Raw genomic sequence first — 25114 nt, 5'->3', positions numbered from 1 at the left:
AATCTGGCGCAGATTTATTTACAAGTTTTTTTTTCTAGGCAGAAGTAAGCGTATCTCAAATATCTTTTGTTCAAGCGTTATTACGCCACAAGGCCAATAATAATTCAGTGTTTCGGTAGAAGTATACCTGGTACGACAGGCAGACAGTAGAATAGGAAACCTCGTGTGAAATAACACGCAAATGTGTTTTTTTAATTACGTGAGTCATCTTCGGAAACGTTTTGCAACTTAAAAATTTAAAATTTCTATCTTAATCATCAACCCTTTGATGGTTTCACGACTTCACGGACATCTGACATTCCTGGTAGAAGATCGACTCTATGTATATCCAAATAAAACTAAATTGAATACGAGTTTCACGAGCGGCTGCCACGCGTCAAGTTGCCGGAAAAAATTTGCAGTTGATATTCCGCAGATTTACACATATTAGCAAAATCTTCCTGGAACAAATTCTTCCGAAGGTTAGCTGAAGCTTTTCTTTTTTTATTCCCTGGGTGTATTTACACAGTACAACAGTAGAAAACCATAATGTTTTACCTAAACACAAGCCATTCATCCTTCATATCAATCGAAACTTGCCCAATTCTGTTAGAGTTTGTATAATGGTGGCGTCTTGGCATAGTGTCTTTAGTGAACACCTTCATTGCTGAATGTTTGCACATTAAACTCTGCACTATCTCCTCTAACTGAAAGGCTGAAAAAAGCGTATGTGTAATTATCAAAAGGCAATGAATTTAATCAATCCAAAATGCATAAATTAAAATAAGAAATTTTATATTTAAAAATTCTTTTATATGTAGAATCGATCTGTTTCCTATAAATAATTTGAGGAAAACCTTTTCAAATGTGCTACAAGTAAATGTTCAAATTAGCTGCCATTTTCTGACCTATCAACACTTTGCTAAATGTATTTGAAAATTTATAAAATATTTTTGTTCCAGAAGGACATATATTTCTTCAGTAAGGCGTTTAAAAATCTGCAATATGATTTTTAGGATGTTTTCGTAACTGATTTTTGTCACGATTATGAATATATGCTTTAACATGGTGGCTGATTTCTGTAATTTTATTTATCTTGCGCGTTTGAAGAGCGCCTGCAATACAACACGCCTACCTGATTTGCCGTACCGACCTGCAGGTTATAGCGTGTTTGCTCTTTTCAAACGCACCGAGACGCCAGAGTGAAATGGCAAAAATGATCAACCATACTTTTATCTTATTTTCCAGGTATATTACAAAGATACACAGGGCATGACGTAAGTTGATATCAATCATTTAACATACGTACATGTATTCAGTCTGTGAGCATTGTATTTATCATCCTTCTGAAACTGTGGAAATATCTGCCCAAACACCCTGTCAAACATGAGCATATCCTCTATATCTGGATAGAAGTCTTTCAAACTGACCTTCCTCTCACAGCTTTGTGGTGACATTCCTATATTGAATCAATAGATGGAGAAACTGCATTCAATTTCTTTTATCTAAATATTGTATAAGAGCCAGGAGTCTTAAGGGAGTATATCTACAAGTGAGTGTCACTTAGTGGAGATTGATAAGGCGGGGACTTGAGGAGACATCTGTGTAAAACAGAAAACAATTGAATGAAAATTCAGGATCATTAGCGATAATTAATGCTATTAAATGACCAATGCAAGGCTTTTGTTGTACTGATATTCACTTTAAGCAGTTTGCAGTTCTTGCAAAACGGTTCAGAGTTAAGATATTTCTGTAAAATGAAAACAGACCGTTACATTTACATCCCAAAAGATATCAAATAGATGAAATATGTTATAGACTGGAGTAGTTGCCTTCAGTTTTTGAATCTATAGGTAAAACATGTACAAAAATGTTATCTTCGGAATTAACATTTACATGCGAATTTAAGTAATTATTTATTAAATCATTGAACTGATACGTGAACACACCGTGGTCAGCTAGTACGATCATGTTGATACAATTGTGAAGACCTTTCTCGTACAAATTGGACATCAGAATATGCAACAATTCATCTACAGTTTCTAATTGTCCATTCACCTGCAAATGAAAGATAGAGAATTATATGAAAGCTTTAACTAATAGACCCATCAATTTATAATGAGCCCTGCATTATTTTATCATGAAATCCTTGAACCTCTATGCTTTATGCAGTTATAAACTAATATTTTCAATTGCCCGACTTTGTGTATCCATATATAACATTTATACTGTTTTACAATACGTCAAAAATACTACAATACCTTCTGACAACTACTTAGGAAAACAAAAAAAAAAAAGGTAAATAACTATCTTTCACCTCGTCACTCTCTGGACCATTGTTGTGGCCGGCATGGTCCGGTTCATCAAAATACAGCGTAACAAAGTCAGGTCTAGTCTCCTCTGGCATAGTAAGCCAATCTAAAACATCGTATACGCGCTGACTGTATCCGGCTTTTCTGTAAATTACAAATGCTGTTCCATTTTTATTTCAACATGCAGACAAATAGACAAATAATTTACTAAAGCAGAACGTGGTGTCATGATTTACTTAAAAAATAAAGGATTGTTTGACCCCTAACAGAAAACACACCTAATGTTCAATTAAAGTTCATAAAAAAATAATAAAGTTAACAAAAGTAAATGAAAAAAGATAAACTTAATGACAAGATTAGTAATGGTATCAATTACAATACTTAAACTGTTACATATAGTTAAAACAAAATTTATAACGAAGTCTGCAAGCATAAAAAAAAAATACCATACCCGTCGTAGAGTTTCCAAAAATCGGGATACATCCCTGTAAATTATCATTAAATGATTTTATTCAGTTTAACGTCACACCGACAAAATTACACGTCATGTGGGGACTTTCCATGTTTTCATGTTGCAGGAAGACCCCAGGTCCTGCTCTTAGCATTATTGTGCACCTTAGTAAAACCACCAACCTCCCAAGCCAGCTGGATGGCTTCCACACATAATTCTTCGATCCCACGCAAGGTTCCAGCTATCATTAAATGATGATGCCATGTAGTGCATTTCAAAAACTGAAACATCTTTAATGTTTGCCTACTCTTAAGATACTAGCAGCAAAATTAAAAATGCAGAAAAGAAACAATTATGTTTTATAAACAATTCATGTGTAGTAAACTGTAAAAATGTTAAAGGTTAGTTCTTCTGTTATTTCTGTTATAATTAAGCCGGATAAACGTATTATAGTCAATTCACATGTTTTGTAACATATAATATATGCGAATAATTCTACCTGATATGTTAACATCGGAGCCTGGCCAAAAGTACGTGGCAGTTTTCAATCCTTGCTTCATTGCTGTTATCCATATCTGGAAAAGAGAAAACGTAGTGGGCTTCCGAAGTATACGAAAACGTTACGCTAAAACAGTACGTAATGCAAATTCCTAGTTCAAAATTTTATGCACGCTGTCTTCGATGAATACTTCTATAATGTGTTTGCATTTCAGTCATTGATGACTTCCATTGACCTCGAAAGCAGGGTGTTTTCATGTTAACTCGCTCATTAAAAATTTTTTGTCTTGTTTATATATTGTAACTTTGTCATGTGAAATTTGACAAGAAACCGTGGTAGATTTATAACATACGCAATAAGCAACAAATTGTAGATCTCGCGATTTGAAATATACCTTCATGACTATGATCTTCTTTCAAGACTTTTAATGCATTTTTTCTTTAAATATTTTATCAATTTTCATTTGGATATGAAATACTGCAGTCGCGCATGCACCTCAAACGCTCCCAGATGGCACAAAAACCCTTATGATTAATTGCTTCTAATGTGTTATGTAGTTTTACCGGTTCTCCCTTCCACCATCTCGGGTCCTTGCCTGTTTTTGCGGAGAGAGAGAATATCTGATCAATGTCCTCGTCATACATGTTGTTGGATACAATCCCGTGACTTTCTGGATACAGACCCTATATGGAAAGAAGCAATATGTATAGTTACACTCATATTGCCTTTATTACTTTTGATTTTTTTTGCAGTAGTCACTTTCTCAGATTTTGTTTGTTGGTGAATAATGTAATAATAAAATGTGGGTATATAATGTGTTCAGTCTTTTTACTTCTTCCTTTCTTCTCTACAGACTTGAAGTTCTCCCTAAATTCTTACCTCTATCCCATTTAATAGGAGCCATACGGAAAAATATTGAATGTTCGCACAAACGGAGACAGTATAGGTGACAGGAACATTATCTTGATCTCGTCTAGAGAATTAAATTATACGCGCGTAAATGTGTGACAAATGGAGAGCATAGTAGCTCGCTTTTTTGAGACAAACTACTCATACAGAAGTATGAAAAATGTTGTAAATGAACTCGGATATAACACCTCGTTAACCTAATTACCAAATATTGGTCATACAATTGCGTTAAATCACAATTAATATAGTATATATGGAACTAATGAAATGTATCAAAATCGACCTACTGTGAAAACAGCTACGGTTATTAAGCATTTCGTTTGTATTTACCCAAAGACAATCTACCAACATAAATTCTAATATCATCCAGGTTAGAAGTTTCTCTAAAAACTTTCAGCCGTGATATTTTTTCTAAAATTAGCCAACACAGTTATGACAAATGCATATTTCGTCAGCTCAACGCTGCAAATCAACAAAGAGCAAGTTTCTTGAAGCTGTGTAAGAAATTCTGCAATCGGATTAAGAAAAATTATTATTACTGACGAGGCTATGTTCTACAATGCGGAATCATGCATATAGTCTGTTGTGCTACGTTAGAGATGGTGTAAATTAAACACTATATAAAGTTTTTGAACGTTCTTGGACACGTTATGGATAAAATAAGCACATTGTTTTTATAAGTAACGTACACCAACTCAAATATTTATTACAATAAAAAACGAATCATTGAAATCATACGTAAGTTTGAATAGTGGTCAAATACAAGTCGAACATCACTTGCAGTCAATGGAGACTGAGAACCAAATGTAATATACCAGTCGTGGTTTAAGCTGTGGTTTTTGTCAGGTTAGAGAAATCCAGTTCATCCACGGGAAGTCGATGGTTCTACTTTAGTAAACTATATCGGCGTGACATTTAAATTACAGGTGAAGACCTACACTACAGTACTGTAACACATCATGATGAAAAGAAAGTATTATTTTTCGCTTACAGTAACGATTGTGTAGTGGTTTGGAAAGGTAACTGTCGGGTATACAGATCTCATGTAAGGTGTGTGAACCCCACATTTAGCAAGCCTCTCAACTGTAGGGGTCAAGTGTCGACCTAAGTAGTCTGCTCGAAACCCATCCAAGGAAATCAGCAATAATGGTTTGGATCTGAAATATATGCTTAAACGTTGATTTGTATAGATTATATAATAAATGTATCATTTTTCAAAGTTTCTATGAGTGACCAGATTCAACAACGTCTGACAGAGAACCCGATCCGAAATTCAAAGATCTTTTACTTTGATGGTATAAAGCTAGAGTCGTTATGGCTAGCTAAACACGAGTGCTAGGACTACCAGCTGTTGGTTTTTGTATCTTTATGAAATGAATTATGTATATTTTTACTATAATATAACAAAGAACAATGACTTCAACTTATAAGAATATCAGTACTAAATTACTGAATATCTGTCAATATTACAGAAGACATATATCAATGTTAAAGAACCTACCCTGCTGGACAAGTTGCGTTCTCTATCGGACAGGGTAAATCTTCCCATGGTGTCATCAGAGGTGACGGCCACATTTTCAGGGGAAGGAATGTCCTTGACCTTGCACCTTCTGACTTTTCAAGTGATGTCAAAAACCTCATACCAGTGAGCTGTTCTACGTCTCGAACTCTTGCAGCATTATTCAGCAGGAAATCCTTGTTTGTCTTTGTGAAATAAAAAAAAAACAAACAAGTGTCAGCCAGTTTCTCACGGACACTTTACAACAGACTTGCATGTAACCAGAGAAAACAAATCGAGCAAAAATAATTTTATACTTTTGCCTTACTTTAGAAAGCTTGAAACACCTATTGATTTCGGTTATCTAATTTTAGAAAATCCATTTAATGCTGATTATAACATAAGTGACAAACAGTGTCAAAAATAACTCAAATATCTTATTAACCCCCGGAAATACAAAGGACAACAAAGGGACATTATTATCAACCAATCTTAGATCAGCACACGAGAATTTTAGGCAGTATTATGCAGAGTATATAGAAAGAAGTTATTAAGAAAACCATACCAGGCAATTATTTGTCTTATTTTGGTGTGGTAAAATTATAGGTAAAACATCAACATCTTCAGATGAAATACACTCGGATAAGCTGCCGGATAATTTGCCAGAGCATTTCATCAATATCATATAGAAATGGCTTGGTAGTGGAATAAGTGCGTTCTCGTCTACATATCTGAAACAAATGTCGATTTTAAACTGTGTTCAACTTAGCTATACAGCTTAACGACACAAAAAAAATGTTTACACTGTTCTGTTATTTCAGAATATTATGGGGACTTAGAGTGAAGATTGGTGCACACCATTAACAGGCTTTAACCACCAAGTGGTGTTTTACCAGTGATTGTATACATTATAAACGGTCACGCTCTCACATTTCAAATACCATGCTTTTAGTGGCCTTGAATGCTAATGTGTCATATGCAAAATATTGTTTCATCTTATTGTTTTTGTTTGATCCGCTGTACATTGCTTCTTAACTGCTTTTCCGTTTGTGTTAATAAAACATACAAAAGGACTATTAAAATATATGCCAAGTAGTTGAATACAAATCGCTTTCATAGAGGTGTAAACTGCAACATTTCTTGCAAATATGTGTCACGGTAAAAGACTTGGTTATTGAAATGGGGAGAAAATCTGTAGGCAGCCGGGTAGCTCAGTCGGTATTACAGGTCAAAAGTATTACAAGTCCCCGAGTTCGAGTCCCGGTCAGGCTGCACATTTTTCTCACCCTGTCTCAACGTGGGGCCGTGACGGCATTACATTGTTTGCATCTTCGACGCCTGTAATTGCTTGATTTATAAAGTACCCGCTGAAATTCGAAGACGAATTTCAAAATGGTGGGGAAATATGTCATGGTATAGGACTTGAATATCAAAACGGAGAGAAAAGCGTGTGGGCGGCCAGGTAGCTCAGTCGGCAGAGCATCGAAACGTATTCCGAGACCCCGGGCTTGAGTCCCGGTCTGGCTGCACATTTATTTTCACCCTGTGACATATGTAATTTATCAAATTAGATGGTTTTTTAGTTTATTGATTCCTTACGTTGTCTTATTGGTTAACGTTGCATCCATATGACCATCAGAATCATTGTCATAGATAGGTCCTACTGATACATGAATTGTTTGGTATTTGATAGCATATTCTTTTATAACACGCCAAGCGTAAGACCATATACCTGCAAAATAATGAAACACTCTACTCTAAAAACTAATCACAGGAGCTATACTTTTTCAAACACTAGACTTTTCAAAATGGTTCTTATAAAGTAACCGAGCAGAAACAATGAACAGTAACTTGCGAAAAATGTTACGTTTAAAATGTATAAAAGAAGTCATATACTCTAATTATAAAAAGATAACTGGCACCAAATGAATTTTAAAATTAATTGATAAATTACTCTTAATAAAATTTCCATTCTTACATTTAAATTCTTCTTCAGTACTATTGGTTATATATTTATGTGAATATAAATGAGTATAACCAAAGGCAGAGAAGAGAAAGTTGCATAATTACCATCTCTAAACCCTGTGTACATTGGAACTTTGTTTGACGACAATTGTGCTTCAGAATTTCCATCTTTGGTTATGAAACCTGAAAACACAAATATAAATTGCGAAAACTTCAACGGAAAAGTCAGGGTCATGAACTGTCGTGTCTGGATAAACAAAGTCTATACTTCTATGTACGTCTATATATTGCGAACATACGTGTTACCTTGATCAGTTTAGACTAAAACAATACTGAGAGCAGACTAAGTCATAAGCGTGCGTGTTAACTAGATTTAAGAGAAGAACAAAGCCAATATTTCCTTTTATGCCTTTGTGTGCTACATAAAGCCTATCACAGCTTAAGAGACGAACAATTATCTATACTTCTCTTTGCCTCCATATACTGCGAGCGAACACACACAAGACACTTTAAACTGACAAACCTTCTGTTGACAACAATCAAGATCATTATGAGCGTATATCTTACCTGGATTAAAGAGACGAACAAAGTCTATATTTCTGTTCACGTTTTTATATTTCAAGCAGTCAAGATCATCTTGGGAACTAAGTCTTGGGTCAGGTATTAGGCAATCATCAATATCTTCACTGTAACTAAGCACCTTGACAATAAAATGTAAAATGATATTAATAGATGTAAGTCAATTAAAAAACCACTGTTAATGAAACACATTTCCAAACAAAAGTTCAGAAAAGCGGGGAAGATCGGGAGTCTGTCAGTAACAACATTAATGGAAATGGAATTAAAGTCGACTGAAAGTCTTTGCTATTTTTTTTTACACCGCGACTTGTTATTTTTCATATATCTATAATCTTAAAAATCACTGGTTGTGAAATTTAGCGTACGCTCAGAATAATATATTGTTGATAGTTTACAAACATTTGAACAAAATCAGACTTAGTTACTAAGACATCATTTTAATTTACCCATTTTACGACTTAACACATTTTGAAAAGTCACAAAAATACATTAAAACTAGAATTTACACACTAGAAAAACGTTATGATGGAAAAATATAAAAACAAAAACAAAAAGGTCTTTTTTGGCCCTATTGAAAACGAGCAGTTGCTACTTGTGTGGTATTTAACTTTCTTTAAAAAAAAAACAACAACAACAAAAAACAAAAACCTATACACATGTATTCTTGTAAATGGTATCCACTCGTTCGCAAAAAAAACAACAAAAAATTCATGTGAATTTCTGTGACCTTTTAGAGCGGGACGTTGTAGTAAAATGAATAAAACCACATCTTTGGGTGATACTTTGATATATTAATAACAACATTCTGGTCGATATTTGTACTTAATTAAAAAAAGTTCTTTCCTTAATTCTTAAGATTCTTGCAAATGGGAAGATTAGCTGTTTTGTTCTTTATGTATTGCCATGTTAATACATATGAATAAATCCAAAATATGTACTACTGGAACTTATGTATTTCAGTAATATGATTCATGGGCACTGCAATTTCATTGAATTAAAACGTAGTCCTTCGGGATCATTGATTTCAACTCATTTAGATTTGAAGATTGAATACTGCTTAAGCTGGTGCTAGGGGGCGTGGGCATTTTCCATTACTGCTCATGAACAGACTCAATCAAACCGAGTCTGCAATTTTCACTGTCTGCCTTGTTCTCAGTGCTTCCAAGGGATCTACTTTCCAGATTTTATTTAGCAGGGACACGTTGAGAGTTTTTCATGTAAAAATTGTATACCATTGACTTCTTTGCAAAACAAAGAGAAATCTAATCAACAAAAGTATTATAATAATTCATTTTCTAAACGGTTCTCTCTAGTGGCAGTTTTGTCACACATTAACCTTTAGCCTGCTGGTAGCAAGTGGTTTTGCCTTTGCGACCAGTGCAGACCAAGATCAGCTTGCACATCCGTGCAGTCTGATCATGGCCTGCACTCTTCGCTATTCAATCAGTATATTTTCAGTTAACACCCCTTCAAATAATAAGTGGTACTGCCCAAATTGAATGATGGATCAGTCCATTTTAGAAATTTAGCAGGGTAAAGATTAAAGATCTTTAGCTTTGCATTTCAACATACTTGGTCAGCAGTCAGCGTGAATGAACTTAAGATCGGCGCTTTGTATAATTTACTGTAGAAGGCGGAATAGTGGTTTCCATGGAGAACACAAGTACTTTCACCGTGTACAACAGCAGGTTCACCGAACGGGAACACCTCGTCACCGGGCTTATTTGGTGGGTTCAGTCCTGTCTGCAAAAAAAAAAAGACATAATTATAGTGAGCAAAAGTAGCGTAATTAAACATATCTTAAAATTCAGTCTGTGGTGCTGTCTTTTAATAGCTTCGAAAGAGTGAATCGCGTCATTTCAAAATATAGTTTATATTTTGTTATAGAACATATATTACCGTGTCCTTACAGACACAACCAATCGACCTTATTTCTGATGAGATCGTGCAAACTGGATAAGCAAGAGAAGATGCTGAAGACGGACTCACAGGATTGCGTAGAAGGTGGTTGAGCGCTCCGGATGTACCATTGTTTGGTGCTGGCTCTAGCCTTAGTATGTCTGCAAGAATACATTCAACAAAGTGTATAATATCTTGATTGCTTTAAGACATCCAATGGCTATTTTTGACTGAAATATCTTACTTCAAATATAGAAACTCCTCAAATATATTAATATAAGGTTAAAGCTAATTTCAATTTATGTAATTTGTAACAATAGATCTATATGTCACACTGCATTTATGAAGTGTGTGATAATAACATGTTACTTGTGTACGAAACTTTTTGCAGTTTATGAAATGTAAATGTTGTATTACCTTAAAGTATATGTCGTGCATATGACATAGTGTATGTGGATTACCAGGAAATGTGATCCAAATACTAACCTGCCATCAGATTATACAGTTCGATGTTTTCGAAAGGATCTACAGCTACATTTTGTTTAAAATCAGGACCATGAGCCAGAAACAATGCCTGCAATTGTAAAGTTCGGAACTAGTTAAATGATCGGCGATAGAAATGCAATAAAAAAATTGTCTCAGGGCAGGTAAAGTTTGCAATCCGATTTCAATACCATAGCAAGATAGCAATGATACAATAGGTGCCCAACATGTAAACAGTACTTAAAATATTTTACAATTTTGAAATAAAAATGGCAGTCGTTATAACTAAATAAAAATAAAATTGTTAAAGTACTTGCTAGAAAGAAATAAAGTATCCTGTCCGCAAATACAAAACCAAACCACTTACGTAGCTTGGCATGATCAGCAGCACATGATAGCTAACAATTTGCAATGAGTCACGTAATACTGAACAAGAAAGGGTCATTTACTTACATGCATGCTTTTATATATGTTGTCGTAACCATGATTTCCTTTCAAACAACTTTTTCTTTTCGTTGGGCTAAGATGAAAAACAGACAATAACTTAAATGCATCTATGTAATCTCTAGCATATAGACTGACTAGTTTCTATTTGTAGAAGAATGAGCTTATGTCAAAACCAGTAGCAAAATAATTAAAAGTAACTCCATATACTAGACGGAATCGTATTCGCAAAAATGTCAACGATTTTTATTTTTTTTATGGGATGTTTAGGAAATATGTCAACCTATACATCTGTACGAGTTGGACAAATGCGACCCATCTCCGGTTTAAGAGTTATGACCCTTTAAAATATTACAAAACGCTGTTTTTGATAACAGTTTTCAAAGGACCAAGTCGAAACAACAGAAATACACTGCCATTAAGTAAACGGGCTATACAAGTAATGCCATGCACCCCAGAATAAATGCCCCCGCACTCCTCCTATTTGCCAAAGAACCATATTGTTTACATATACATGTACAACCTTATATCGCAGTAAATAGTGTTAGGATAAAAACATATATACCCCAGCATTAAAAAACCTCCCTGACAATAACACCCCCTATTTGTCAAGAAACATTAAAGTTTTATGCCCCTTGTGGGTCCTGAACTCCTTCCTCAGTTTCAATCAAAATCAAATGAAACTTGGTATACTTCGTCAACATCAAGTGGACATACACATATTATCTGGACTTATATCCAAAATAATTTACATTTTGTCCCTTTTTGGCTTTATAATGTCTGTGACAACTGCTTCTGTACCTTGTAAATTCAACTCCTTCTTGTTTCATCAAATTGATATACATTATCAACACATCAAAATTATAGACATCCGTATATTGGTTGGACTTTGCTGTTTGATTACTTTTTGAGATGAAATGCAAAGGCCACGAAACATTTTTCGTTCCTATATAACCGTTGATTTATTTTAACGTTCTTCAAAATCTTTTCAAGTCTTACTCTTTCGTGTAATGTAATGTTGCACTACCCGTGCCATGGATATATTCGGCGAACATACATCAGTTTAACAGTAGATATTGTTTTTATTGCTTGGGGTATAACATACTGTCACATCATGAAAACATATTTCAAAAGGCTATGATGCTCTACAGCAAGTCACAGTATATAAAATGGGGTCTACCCTGCCCGTTAGCTTGTTCCAAAACTGATGTCGAGTACAACATTGTTTTAGTTTCTTTTTTAGTGATTAACTGATTCGTTTTGATTCATTTGTTGTTGGCACACTTTCTAAACTATTAAAGACAAAAGATATAACATTTGAAGCTTTCGGCAAAAGAGGGTTTCATCAAGCGTATGAAGCGAATGTAAATACATCTTATAAAACACACAATGTGCATGCATGGTTATCAATTCATTTAGAAAAAAATGACAATAAAGGAACTCATGTAAAGTCAATGGTGAATCACTTATTAATTTAACATTTCATTTTCATGCCAATACACAGCCTTATGATTTGTTTTATCCCGGTCTGTCTCGAAGGGTCGGTATTACGAAACCAGTTTTGTTAAAAAACTACGAAAATGACCGAAGCTTTGGAATCATATGGATGTTTTTTACCTAGCTTACTTAGCGAGCACTTTCAAATGAACTGTCAAGCTGAGAACCAGCTATTGGAATACTAAACCCAAAGAGACTCTTTCTAAATGGAATTAATGCCCTTTTTGCGGAACTAGTCTCTGGTTCACCAGTTTATGTACTTCAAAAGTCTCATTTATGTTGAAAATTAGTAAACGGCCGTTGCCTAGTTTTTTACAAAAGCCTTGTTGTGTTTTATTTTACACAGATATTTCTTCACAGAAGTTTAAACTTGGTTTTACTAAAATCATATGTTTGGAAAAATAGAGTGAGGTTTAAATACTGCTTTGTGTTTCCTACATACTATACCAGCCAAGATTGTTCGATGTCTAGAACAACATTGCCAATTCTGTCGTTATTAGCATAGTGATGCCGGGCAGGTAGCGACGACCGTGAGAAGATGTTCAGATGAGAGTTCTTACATTGTAGAGATTTAATGACGTCTTCTGTTGGTACAACTGATAAAGAGGAAGAAACATTTACCACATTACGCTTTGCACTGAGGACTATGCACAGGTCAGTCCTACCAAAAATAAAACAGTCTGCTTTGGTCCATATACTATGTTCTTTTTTGACTGATTGACGAGCGGACGGACAAACTAGAAAAACAAAAATTACCTGCATCTTTTCCATATTTCCTGCTGCCTACATACTATATTTATTAAAATGTCTCTTGAACTTTTTAATGTCATTGCGGGATCCGCAGTTTCATATTTGCAATTGCATGTTGCTAAAGCCACAACATTTTGATGTATCAACAAACTGTTGTTACGCACAAATGTTACTTATGCTTGAAACACTAACGTACGATATGCGGTAGTGACCAAGAAGTATTTATATATGGATGCTAAAACACATTAAAAAGAACTTATTTCTGAAAATGATCTTTTGTGCGCCTTACCATTTTCATTTTCGTATACAACTTTACTGACTTTTCTGTATTTTGTATTGATATGTCCTGTAGTGCCGGAGTATATCAACATATCGCCAACCCCATCAAGATACTTATCTAACACGACCTGTCTCTCACATGATGTGTCTGCCATACCTAAAACAGAGGTCAACTGTTAACTGTTTCAAACACATTTCTTTATCTATATTGCAACAATTACAATCTCACAATGTTACAGTACACGTGAAACACATGCAGAATACCCTTGATCATTTCATATAAGAAATATCACGAATGCCATAAATAAAGATCATTCGAATCATCATTTCAGGACACCCCCAATCATATAGTAGTAAGATGTATTACCATGATCGGCCAGGACTATCAAGTTGACGCAGTGGTCCATATTACGCCTGAGCAGCCCGTCCATTAATCGACGAATTATGGAATCCATCCGCTCTAACATAGAGTTAATCTGAAACATTGATTTAAGAATATGATAAACGAGGTGCCTTAATGATACAACAGATCATAGAGTCGGTTTGAAACATAGGGTGATTTTACCCAGGTGCCCGCTCATGATGGAAAAAAATGCACCTTGGGTTTTCATCCACCATCAAAAGCTAGAAAAGCCGCTATATAACTTAAACTTTGTCGTGTTTCTCTAAACCTACACAAACAAAAACAAATTTGATAAGGAAAAGTATATGGTACATGACCGTCAGCAGCCTGAAACGTGGAATGGCACATGAAATATGAATATGCAGGAAACATGGCATATTTTTGCAGTTATTTTTTTTTCTTTTAAATCTGTTGTATAACATTTCATTTGAGTTACAAAAATGTTGTCATTTGTTGATACTCTGATAAGTGCAATTAATACAAATTTCGTCAGCCATTGGCAGCTTTTTACGATGCCATTCCATCTCTTTTGGCAATAAGAAATAATTTACAAAACTGCCGCGTTTTGCTTAAGGAGGAACCACACTATAACTTTTTTTCAGAGCCCACGTTATTGACTGGTACCAGCAAAAACTGGAAGATATTTCTGATTTAGATCTGTATACATTTTTGCGTTTAATACATCCGTTTGCGACGTCATGGAAACGTCACTGATGCATTAAACGTAAAAATATACACAGGGTACCAGTCAATAACGTGGGCTCTGAAAAAAAGTTATAGTGTGGTTCCTCCTTAAAGTCACTATTAAAGTAAATAAAAAAAAACCTTTGTGATAGTTCTTTGCCCATATCCATTCTACCTTTTCGCTTTTGGGTCCTAACACTAAAGTAAATGAAAAAAAGTTTATGATATCTCTTTGTTTAAAGTCATAAAAGTAAATAAAAAACTTTTTTTAATATTTCCTTACATATATCTATCCTACCTTTTCGCTGTTAGGTCCTGACCCATGACCCTCGTGATCTGGCTCGTCGAAATAAAGTGTGATAAATTCAGGTCTGTCTTCATCGGGCATTTCAAGCCATCCCAACACAGTGTCAACGCGATCTTCGTAAGAGATACTCCTACAATATACATCATTACATGGATGTCCATACTTCTTTTTCTATGCATGCTTGCTTGCTATGATTTCACATTTATCAAATATTTTACACGGTCTGAACAAATTTTCAATATACTTTCTTCGAAGTCATTATTTCGTATTAACTGATTTCAATTAATTTTTTTTAAATTTTAATACTTATCAAAATAGTATCAATACCCATTGTAATGTTTCCAGATATCCGGCTGCATCCCTGTAAACATATAGACATATTAGAAAATTGTAGTTCTTTACTTGGTTTGTCTGATATAATTACAAGTTATAGGTTTTGTGTCTTTTCATGTCAGCTTGTTTCGTTTTAATTACCGAATGCCATCATGAATACACACTATTGACTTAAATGTCTCAAATCAGTACAAGCAAACTGAAATTATTATAGATATACGTATATAGTTATATAAAAATTGATATTCCATAAAAAAAGTTTAGATTTATCCACCGACTTTTAAAAAATATCTTTTAAGAAGCAAATGTTTACATTAAAAATTAAAGAAATTATTTAACAAAAAAAAAATTGGTTTTGCCATGTATCATAGTAATACTAGGCAGTCTCCAAAGACATGCCACCAAGTTCAAATAGGAGTACCTGAAATGTTCATTTCACTTCCAACCCAGAAAAACGAGGCTGTCTTTTTGCCCTGCTTTTTAGCAGTTACCCATAGCTGTAAATATAATTTTAAGTTTGATTCCAACATTTTTACGCATAATGTACGCCAGGTTTACCAGTTAAAAAACGGTAATATTTTATAAAAACACGTTTTAATATATGGTATTATTAGCAGGGTTAACCTTTCTAGGGTTACGTAATGAGCGTATACGATTTTGGCATTCTCATGAGAAAGAATTGGCCTCAAGAACGATGTGACAGAAAATTGATAAGCTATATGGTAAAGGTCACCGTGTGTATTGCCTCTAGGAAATATCGCTTAAATAATTATTTAAGATACAAGAAAAGGGGCGGGTTTTTTTTCCAGAAAATTCCATCAGAAATTAATTAAGCCAAAATTGTCTGACGTGTCAATTCAGTTACGAACAATAACAAAAGAAAGGACTCATACGAGCAAACATTGTTTGTTAGGAAAACAAAAGAAAGGACTTTTCATAAGAAACAAATAAAGTTTCATCAACGGAAAAACATCTGCTCGTATAAGCTACAAGTAAATATGTAAGAAGTATACCGAAACTCAATATGAGAAATAGCATATGAATTACATATGAATTATCGTTATTGGTACATAACTTTAAAACTGGTATACCGAAATCTAAAATTAAAATCAATAGTATTAAGCATACCGGCTCTCCACCCCACCACGCAGAGTTGAATTTTTCCTTACTCCCTATTGAGAAAGATGCATTGGTGTGTGGGTCATACATACTATTACCCACAATGCCATGTGACTCCGGGTATAAACCCTGAAAATATATACATTTTTGTACAATATATTATTTCACTGATCTTAGAAGTGGTTAGTTTTACATTGCTTTTATACAAGCCAGAGAGTTGAATAAAACAGACAGACAGCAATAAAAATATATGTCTTAAATATATGTTGCCAATTATGTGTGGTACAAAAATATCTATGTTATATTGAAAAATATTAATATATTTGGAATATGTTATACGATTCTTTCTCGCAACTGTATTTAAAATGCAGCTGCAAGTGGACGGTAACAGTTCACCTTGCTGGCTTCAAACAAAGATTTAGTTTTAGGTTTTGCAGAAAAGACGAAGTCTGATTTTCCGAAGAAATCGATCGAACTGGAACACGAGGAAGGAAGAAATAGTATTAATTCTAAAACAAATATTCAGCTTTAAAAATCTTACAGATATAAAAATTGTGACAGAAACAACGGACATTAAACTTAAGGAAAGCTTTACAGTACCGTGACAATGGTGTAATGGTTAGGGAAAGTCAGTGTTGGATATACAGCTCTCATGTACGGCGTATGAACCCCACAGTCTCGTAGTTTCTCTATAGTTGGCGTTAGATTTCTCAGTAAATATTCTGCCTGAAATCCGTCCAGGGACACAAGCAGTAAAGGGTTCTGTCTGTAATTATTTTAAACTAACACATTTAGCAATAAAGAAATGGTACACATAGTGTTGACGTAAATGATCTCTTTAAACACATTATCTGAGAGTATAAAATATGCTTATTTTTTACTTATTACTGGCTAAATCTTTCAGGGGTATACAAGCCTCGCATAGTTTGTTCGTAAAAGGTAAAGTTAACCTTACGAATTTAAATAGCGACGTCGTCATAGTGCCCGATTAAAATATTCATATATATTTGCAAAAAAGTATTAATTTCAGAAATACCTCCATGGACACTGAGGTGCTGATACAGGATTGGAGCATGGAGTAGACAGCCAATCAACAGGCTGCGTTGTAGTGTCAGGTATTGACGATGGACTGGTAGATAACCTATCTTTAGTCGTTGCAGCTGATGATTGTTGAGTAGATAATCTATCTTTAGCTGTTGTAGTTTTGGGAACTTGCGTTGATGATGTCGATTTTCCTTCCTGTTACATTTTAACAAACATGTTGCAGTGAGTCCTTAACATTGTTTACTGGCTGACGTATCGACGCAAATACAGCGAATAGGGCGCATTTATAAGTTAATCATCGCATCCTCACCACCCTTCCGACACTTTTATGCAGTATAATCTTTCAAATTTCCATGGCTTTTGGCGAATTTCGCTTTTATACCACAGCGGCATCTTTTCTTCGTATTTGTTATACAAGAATATACAATAAACATTTTTTTGCATACCGAACAATGCGGACACAGGAGCGATAGTTAGAGTAGAAGTGTGTCCTATATATTGCATAAAAAACATATAAGACATTGTAAGCCGTTTTCATGTGATGCTGAATTCTTTTATGTGAGGAAGTACTCCAGCTGGCTTACAGACGGTTGATGGTTCTACCCAGGTTCGAGCACGTGTCTGAAATAGTGACTAGATGAGAATCTTGGGTTTTTCTTCACCATCAAAAGCTGATTATGTTAATGTGACATTGAACCTAACAAAACAAATACATCTATCCTAGAAAAATGAATGTTAAGATGTAAAATAAAAGTACCTGTTCTCCTTTGCTGCCCTGTGATGTGTCAGACTTGTCTTTCTTTGTCAGTCCCACTGCTAGACCAACCACGAGAGCCACTAAACAAACAAATACCTGTAAAATGATAGGGAAAAATGTAGACATGTGGTTAGGGAGTCACTCCAGTTATGATTGTCTCACGGTCAGGCAGACACTTAAATAAACTGAATAAAACAAAAGGTTGGGTGCTTCAGCCATAAACCAGGACATTAAAGTTGTAAGTTGCTGCTCTTGCAACACAAACACAAATAACTAAATGTTGAAAACTTACAAGTCATTGCTGCTGGTAGTAATGGAAGTATGTTAGAGCCTATTCTTCACTTTAGATTAAAAACTATCGAAACATTTAATGCTAATATACACATGCATCTTACCACTGCCAAAAGTATATATCTGGTTCTTTTTCTTGGAGCTTTGAAATCGTGCGGATCTTCCGACATTAACTGAAAAAGACACGCTTTTCTAAACTGCCTGGTGCATAACAAGTTCATTTCGATTAAATCTATGTCGAGTTTGGTACCCTGATAACTCATCCAGTGACTTTCTGTCCATGCATCAGGTCCCTATTTAACATCTGCTCATTTAACTACACACCCATTTTCCAAAGTCTTGACCAAAAAATGAAATAACTATATAAGCAGCCGTTATGTATTATATATAATATTTAAGAATTAAATGCTATTTTTGTACGTTTATACGGATATACACCACACTGGGACTTCTTGCAAATACATGAATCGCTTTGCAAGAAGTCCTAATGTATTTTATACCCGAATAAACGCTCACAAATTGCAACCATTTCTTAGTATATATTTTTACAGTAGCTTGTTACAAGAAGAAGTGGTTTGCTTTCCATAACTATCAGAAAAAAAATAAGAAGAATGTTAGGAAATCAATCTGTTTAAGACCTAAATAGAACAGCCAACGCTCAACTGTATTCGCCTTCCAATAAATTGCCTGGTTCTTTTAGAATATCGTTAAATCCAGTGGAAAATCGTAGAGTCATGTCAATTCAATTTAGCTCTTTACCGTCAGAACAAAAAGGTTTTTGGTATAATTAATGATCTTTTTTTAATTTTAGTGTCCAATGTTAAAGGTTAAAGGTCAGTAAATCAAATCCTACTTTGTTTCATATAAAAAACGACAACTTCAGGTCCTCTTTATGTATCTTTAGAGAACATCACTTTTTCCTACACCTATTTTTCATGAAAGTTCTATCAAAAATAAACGAAAAAATGAAAAGAAAATAGGGGGTTGAATAGTTCCTAGTGAAATGCCAGTCAGTTATGGTCTGCTACCCTAAAAATGGCGCATATTTGCTCTCGTCCGCGCAATAAACACCTACTTCCGGTTTCGATCTGCAAAACTTGCCATGTGGGGTGTATGAACATGAAAACCGTCTCATTTCATGCAGAATGTATTCTAGCAGTGAAAAAGTGTGATTAAAGCACTCGTTCTACACGAATTTGCGCAAAAAATGGGAAAATTAGGATCTATTTATTATGGACTTCTTTCGACTACACCACGGAAGCACATTTTCGACCGAATTACTGACCGTATTCCTATAAAAGATTTTTTCGAACGACGCCATTTTGTTCATTTTTTTTCTGTGAGTGACGTGCAATCTCGCCGGGCCGTTCATGATACATTAAAAACATTTTTTCCATTAAAAACATTTTTCCATACAAAATATAAATATTTCAAACCGTCGTACTAAACTGGGTGCACTGACCTCTGATTCAAAGTGCTGAACGTTGCCATGCGAGAGGAAAATTAAAGTTATTTACTACCAATGATAAGTATTCACTGTTATATTTCTACAGATATTGCTGAAGTGAAATATTTGAACTTATTCCTATAAAACAAAATATAACATTTCATATCTTTGAATAAAATGACGACAAGGCAGGCTTTATAATTGCACGAATAATAACATATGTAACCTATGTTACATTTATCAACGAGTATTCACTTCATTCAAATATATGCGATGAAAAAAAGAAAAAAGAATCTCTTTTAACAAACTTGAAAAAGTAACATTTTACTCCACAGTTCTTATTCACTTTACTAGAACTGAGAAAGTTTTACCATGTTAAAACCCTTCTGATCATTTTGACTGCTATTTTCCATTTTAAAATTTTAAATCTCCGATATTTTAAATAATTCGCTCCATAACTTAAGACACAAGTTATATTTTATATGACATATGTCAAACGAAATGTACACCCTGCCTGCCTGCCGATGCCACCATCGTCAAGATACTTATACAACGATAGAGTGCAGATGTGAAATCATGACATGATTATTTGATATACACTATGGTTATAAACTGTCAAATATCTACATATCCAAGACTTAGTATGTTTATAACAAGTTGATAGCATACAATTTAGTATAGTCCGAAAGTATAATTAGTTAAGTTTCATGAATTGAAATACAACATGTACTTAATAATGTCTTAAGGTTGAAGCCGGTGAAATGAAGTATTTCGACCCCCATAGAATAATGACCCCCCGGTCATTATTCTATAGAAAAAGTGACCCCGGTCATAGTATCATGACCTCCAGATCATAGTACTATGACTCCCCCACGTGAAGTAAACTGAACCTCACGAAGAATATTGACTCCCATAAAAAAACGACCCCCGGTCATTTGGTCAAATTTAGTGATAACTCATGTATCTAAGGCCTAATTGCTGCATTTTATGCCCCCACTCGGGGGAGGGGGGCATATAGATTTGCTCTTGTCCGTCCGTCCGTCCGGCCTCCCGTTTGACCATTAGCCCCAGATACCTTTCTTGACACAGAAATCAGAGCATTCCGCAACGGGAAAAGGGATTCTATTTCTAGACGCTGTATCTTGGTGTATACATTTTTTCAGGAAAATAACAATTCACAATACGTTCACAAAACACACCAGTGTCAATAATCCCTGCAAACTTCGGTATGAAGTAATTCTTCAGAAGAAAACTGCACAAGAAACTGCTAGCATAGAACTTAGTATTAATAGAAGTTGCAATACTTAGCAGTGGCAGTAAAGTACGGTAGCGGCAACAATAAAAAGTAGTAGAAGTAGTAGTAGTAGTAATAGTAGTAGTAGTAGTAGTGGCAGTGGCAGTAGCAGCAGCAGCAGCAGCAGCAGCAGCAGAGGAATGAGTGACAGCAACAACAGCAGCAGGAGAAGAAGAGGTAGATGTACAAGACGTATTAGTGGAGCAGGTATAGTAGTATCAGTAGTAGCAGTTGTAGTAGTAGTAGTAGTAGTAGTAGTAGAAGAAGTACATGTAGTAAGAAATAGAAGTAGCGGCACCAGTAGTAGTAGTACAATCAAAATGTTAACTATTGGCAATGGAGGGTATTAGAGTTGTAGATCTAGTAAAATTGTACGTTAGGTTTGGTGGGGATCACTTTTTAATAGATATTATCGTCGAAAGTCTTTTTAGAAGCCGGTGTTTTACACGGAAAGAATAACTTTTTTTAAATAGAATAATGTCCGGGAATCGATATTGTATGAGAGTTCGAATGTAGTAATTTCGGCAGTGAGTATTTTACATGGAAGGAGTCACTTTTTCTATAGAATAATAACCGGGGTCGTTATTCTATGAGATTCGAAGGGAGTCATCTTTAGGGAGTCAGTATTTTACTTGGAGGGGTCAGTTTTTCTATAGATAATGACCGGGGGTCGTTATTCTATAGAGTTTTCAAAGGGAGTCAGTTTTTTATAAGGGGAGTCAATATTTTACAGGAAAGGAGTCACATTTTCTATAGAATAATGACCGGGGGTCGTTATTCTATGGGGGTCGAAATACTTCATTACACCGGCCGTAATTGAGCCGAATTTTCAGATATTTAGGTATTGTTTCTTGTAAAATTGCTAGGAAACTCTTGGCAAGACTTTTCTTTTCTATCCACAAATTAAATAGTGTTGCTTGAAATAATAATTTCTTTGTTCAACTAGATCAGTAAATAAAACCCTTAAGTTAATTCGAAGCTCTTCATCGTTACATTTTATTATTGGGGCCTCCACGTCCGAGTAGTTAAGGTCACTGGCTTAGAACCATTGCCTCTCACGGCGGTGGGTTCGGTTCCTCGCTTTAGGTGTGCAATTCTTTCACACGAGGAAGCGATCCAGCTTGCTTACAGAAGGTCGGTTACTCGTCCGTGGCCAAAAAATAATGCTTGTAAACGCAGCTTTGGTCTTCCCTCCGACATCTTAAAGTCATCATATGACCTATATATATATATATAATTTTGTCCGTGAGATGTAAAACCGAGCAAAACCTTTCTTAAAATTCATAATGAATCGATATAAACGTAACAAATGAGCATTGCAAATTTTTGCATATCACTATGAATGCTATAATGTGATTGGATGAAAACTAACCGAAAGGTGTTCAACAACATGAGCTACTGACTCCTAAATACGAACTATTGACCACTTATCCAACTGAATTCGGATTTATCTGAGAAACGAGTCAATAGCCCATGCTTCCTTTGTCCTCACAAGTAGTCCGTTGCGAGAAGAAAAGTAAGTGTAAAAAAATTTAGATTAAATGTTCGATATCCTTCTTTAAATAAAAAGTATATATCGAATTGAAATATTTTCTATTCAATATGGATTGAACCTAATTTTTTAGTCTTGTTAGTTTGCATGTAGCTGGTTCTGACCGCTTGTAACACTATTTTTAACTGGTACGATGTACTTGATGCGTTTAGGTGGAAGACTTGGGTGCGAAAAATGTGTGAGATTTATTCGGGTAGGAGAAAACTACCGCTTCGTACGCCGTTGCTCGCTTGTTGTGCGTAAACGGTTTGCAACTGGGCTTTGAAGTAAAATTTCTCTGAAAGATTACTCAATTGCCCAAAAGACGGTCAATCATTGATCAGAAATTAAAAAAATAAAATGCGCTCCTGGAAGCAGTGCACATGTCAAAATGCTGTTCATGTCCTTGCTAATGGCTTAATGTCACAGGGGCAAAAATTTTTCAAAATGACTTATTGGCAATATTTTCCCTAGAGAACATTATAATTGTAATATATTTAAGTGTTTATAGCTCATGGAACCATACTGTATCCTAGATACGTTACTTCCACCTGTGATAATCCCCTGGGCATAACATCCACTAGGGTTATCTGTATACTTACATTTATCGTAGCAAAACCCTTGTCTATAAACGAATGTATGTAGTAATGAAAACATAAATATTCTTAATACTCCAATTTATTGCTCTGCACTAAAACATCTGTCTTTTTTTCACTAGACTGAGGTTGTTTGTTTGAAAAGTATGTTTGTTTGAAAAATTCAGAGATAAACTTAATCTCATTTCTACTGATAAAAACAGCAACTGATATTTATACGCGCTTATATATTTCAGAAAACACGTGTTAATGGGTATATATACATCTTTACCGATTTATTTTAGATATAATTTATTTCAACTGTTCGAATACAGTTGTTAATACTCGATATCTCGAATTCGTTTATCTAAAAATTTCAACATCTCGGAGACATTCTCAAGCAACGTCCCGAAAACACGTGATTTACATATCATCTTAAGTCGAATTTCAGTTATGTCGAATTGTAACAATCAATCCCTTGGAACCAAAATACCGAGATTCGACTGTACTTACCTGAGTCTGTGATCCCTGGTAAGCCGGATTTTCGTAAGTGGAGTCCTGAAATATAAACATCTTGGTATATTTCTGAAGCAGTCGTCATATAAAAGACTGCCGGATAGCAAACACACGCATATTCAACTTGAGTTACAGAGATGGCAAACAGGCAAACCTCTATTTACAGTTTCTGAGATGACAAAAACACACAATTCTCTATTTAGTGTTGCAAGAATGACAAACAAACACGGGGTGTGTGTGTGGGGGGTGGGGGGGGGGAGGGGGGGGGGGGAACACGCACCCCTGTATATAGAATTAGAGGGATGGAAAACATACAAACCTATATCTTATGTTACAGAAAGCGCAAAAATGTGAAAATCTACTAAGAGTTACAGAGGTGACCAACATGCAAGTCTCTATCAAAGATGGCAAACTCGCAAGCGTCTTTCTAGAGTAAGGGGATGACACACAAGCAAGCTTCTATCTAGAGTTAAATGCAACAATCTACCAAGAGTTACAGGGATGGCAAACATGCAAGCATCTATCAAGAGTTACAGGAATTGCAAACAAGTAAGCATCTACCAAGTGTTACAGGACAGGGATAGCAAACGTGTTATCATCTACTAAGAGTTACAAGACAAGGACGGCAAACATGCAAGCTTCTATCTAGACTTACAGGGATTGAAAACATGCAAAAATGTAAAAATCTACGTAGAGGGATGGAAAACATGCAAGCATCTACAAGGAGTTATAGGGATGGCAAACATGCAAGCATCTACCAAAAGGTACAGGGATGGCAAACATGCAAGCATCTACCAAGAGGTACAGAGGTTGCAAACATGCAAGCATTTTCCAAGAGGTATAGAGATTGCAAACATGTAAACATCTACCAAGAGTTACAGGGATGGCAAACATGCAAGCATCTACCAAGAGTAACAGGGATTGCAAACATGCAAGCATTTACTATGAGTACAGAGATTGAAAACATGCAAGCATTTACCAAGAGTACAGGGATTAAAAACATGTAAGCATTTACCAAGAGTACAGGGATTGAAAACATGCAAGCATTTACCAAGAGTACAGGGATTGAAAACATGCAAGCATCTACCAAGAGTTACAGGGATGGCAAACATGCAAGCATCTATCAAGAGTTACAGGGATGGCAAACATGCTAGCATTAACCAAGAGTACAGGGATTGAAAACATGCAAAAATGTAAAAATCTACATAGAGTTACAGGGATAGCAAACATGCAAGCATCTACCAAGAGGTATAGGGACTGCAAACATGC

General features: G+C 35.1%; 1 protein-coding gene across 9 annotated transcripts in view; it reads right to left on the bottom strand.

Moving 5' to 3' along the window:
• The window catches only part of LOC123525750 (uncharacterized), a 52084-nt gene that overhangs the window by 17848 nt on the left and 9122 nt on the right, over positions 1-25114 (bottom strand). For 4 of the 9 annotated variants that reach the window (XM_053538510.1, XM_053538513.1, XM_053538509.1 and 1 more), the window contains 29 exons: positions 23843-23887; positions 18587-18655; positions 18192-18287; positions 17427-17629; positions 16991-17156; positions 16400-16519; positions 15693-15768; positions 15266-15299; positions 14930-15068; positions 13912-14020; positions 13555-13701; positions 12958-13111; positions 11028-11094; positions 10578-10665; positions 10092-10252; positions 9765-9935; positions 8181-8313; positions 7719-7796; positions 7248-7380; positions 6214-6379; positions 5652-5854; positions 5142-5307; positions 3805-3924; positions 3242-3317; positions 2743-2776; positions 2297-2435; positions 1929-2037; positions 1289-1438; positions 538-694 (listed from right to left, as the gene is read on the bottom strand). In XM_053538510.1, coding sequence (XP_053394485.1) covers positions 538-694; positions 1289-1438; positions 1929-2037; positions 2297-2435; positions 2743-2776; positions 3242-3317; positions 3805-3924; positions 5142-5307; positions 5652-5854; positions 6214-6379; positions 7248-7380; positions 7719-7796; positions 8181-8313; positions 9765-9935; positions 10092-10252; positions 10578-10665; positions 11028-11094; positions 12958-13111; positions 13555-13701; positions 13912-14020; positions 14930-15068; positions 15266-15299; positions 15693-15768; positions 16400-16519; positions 16991-17156; positions 17427-17629; positions 18192-18287; positions 18587-18655; positions 23843-23887 — 3509 coding nt within the window. Of the gene's footprint in view, positions 1-537; positions 695-1288; positions 1439-1928; positions 2038-2296; positions 2452-2742; positions 2777-3241; positions 3318-3804; positions 3925-5141; positions 5308-5651; positions 5855-6213; positions 6380-7247; positions 7381-7718; positions 7797-8180; positions 8314-9764; positions 9936-10091; positions 10253-10577; positions 10666-11027; positions 11095-12957; positions 13112-13554; positions 13702-13911; positions 14021-14929; positions 15069-15265; positions 15300-15692; positions 15769-16399; positions 16520-16990; positions 17157-17426; positions 17630-18191; positions 18288-18586; positions 18656-20300; positions 20358-23842; positions 23888-25114 lie in introns of those variants that run through there. The other 5 variants (XM_053538517.1, XM_053538516.1, XM_053538518.1 and 2 more) reach the window with 3 other exon arrangements.

Source organism: Mercenaria mercenaria, chromosome 3, assembly GCF_021730395.1.
Source record: "Mercenaria mercenaria strain notata chromosome 3, MADL_Memer_1, whole genome shotgun sequence".
Lineage (NCBI taxonomy): Eukaryota > Metazoa > Mollusca > Bivalvia > Venerida > Veneridae > Mercenaria > Mercenaria mercenaria.
This window is presented reverse-complemented; position numbering and strand designations above follow the sequence as displayed.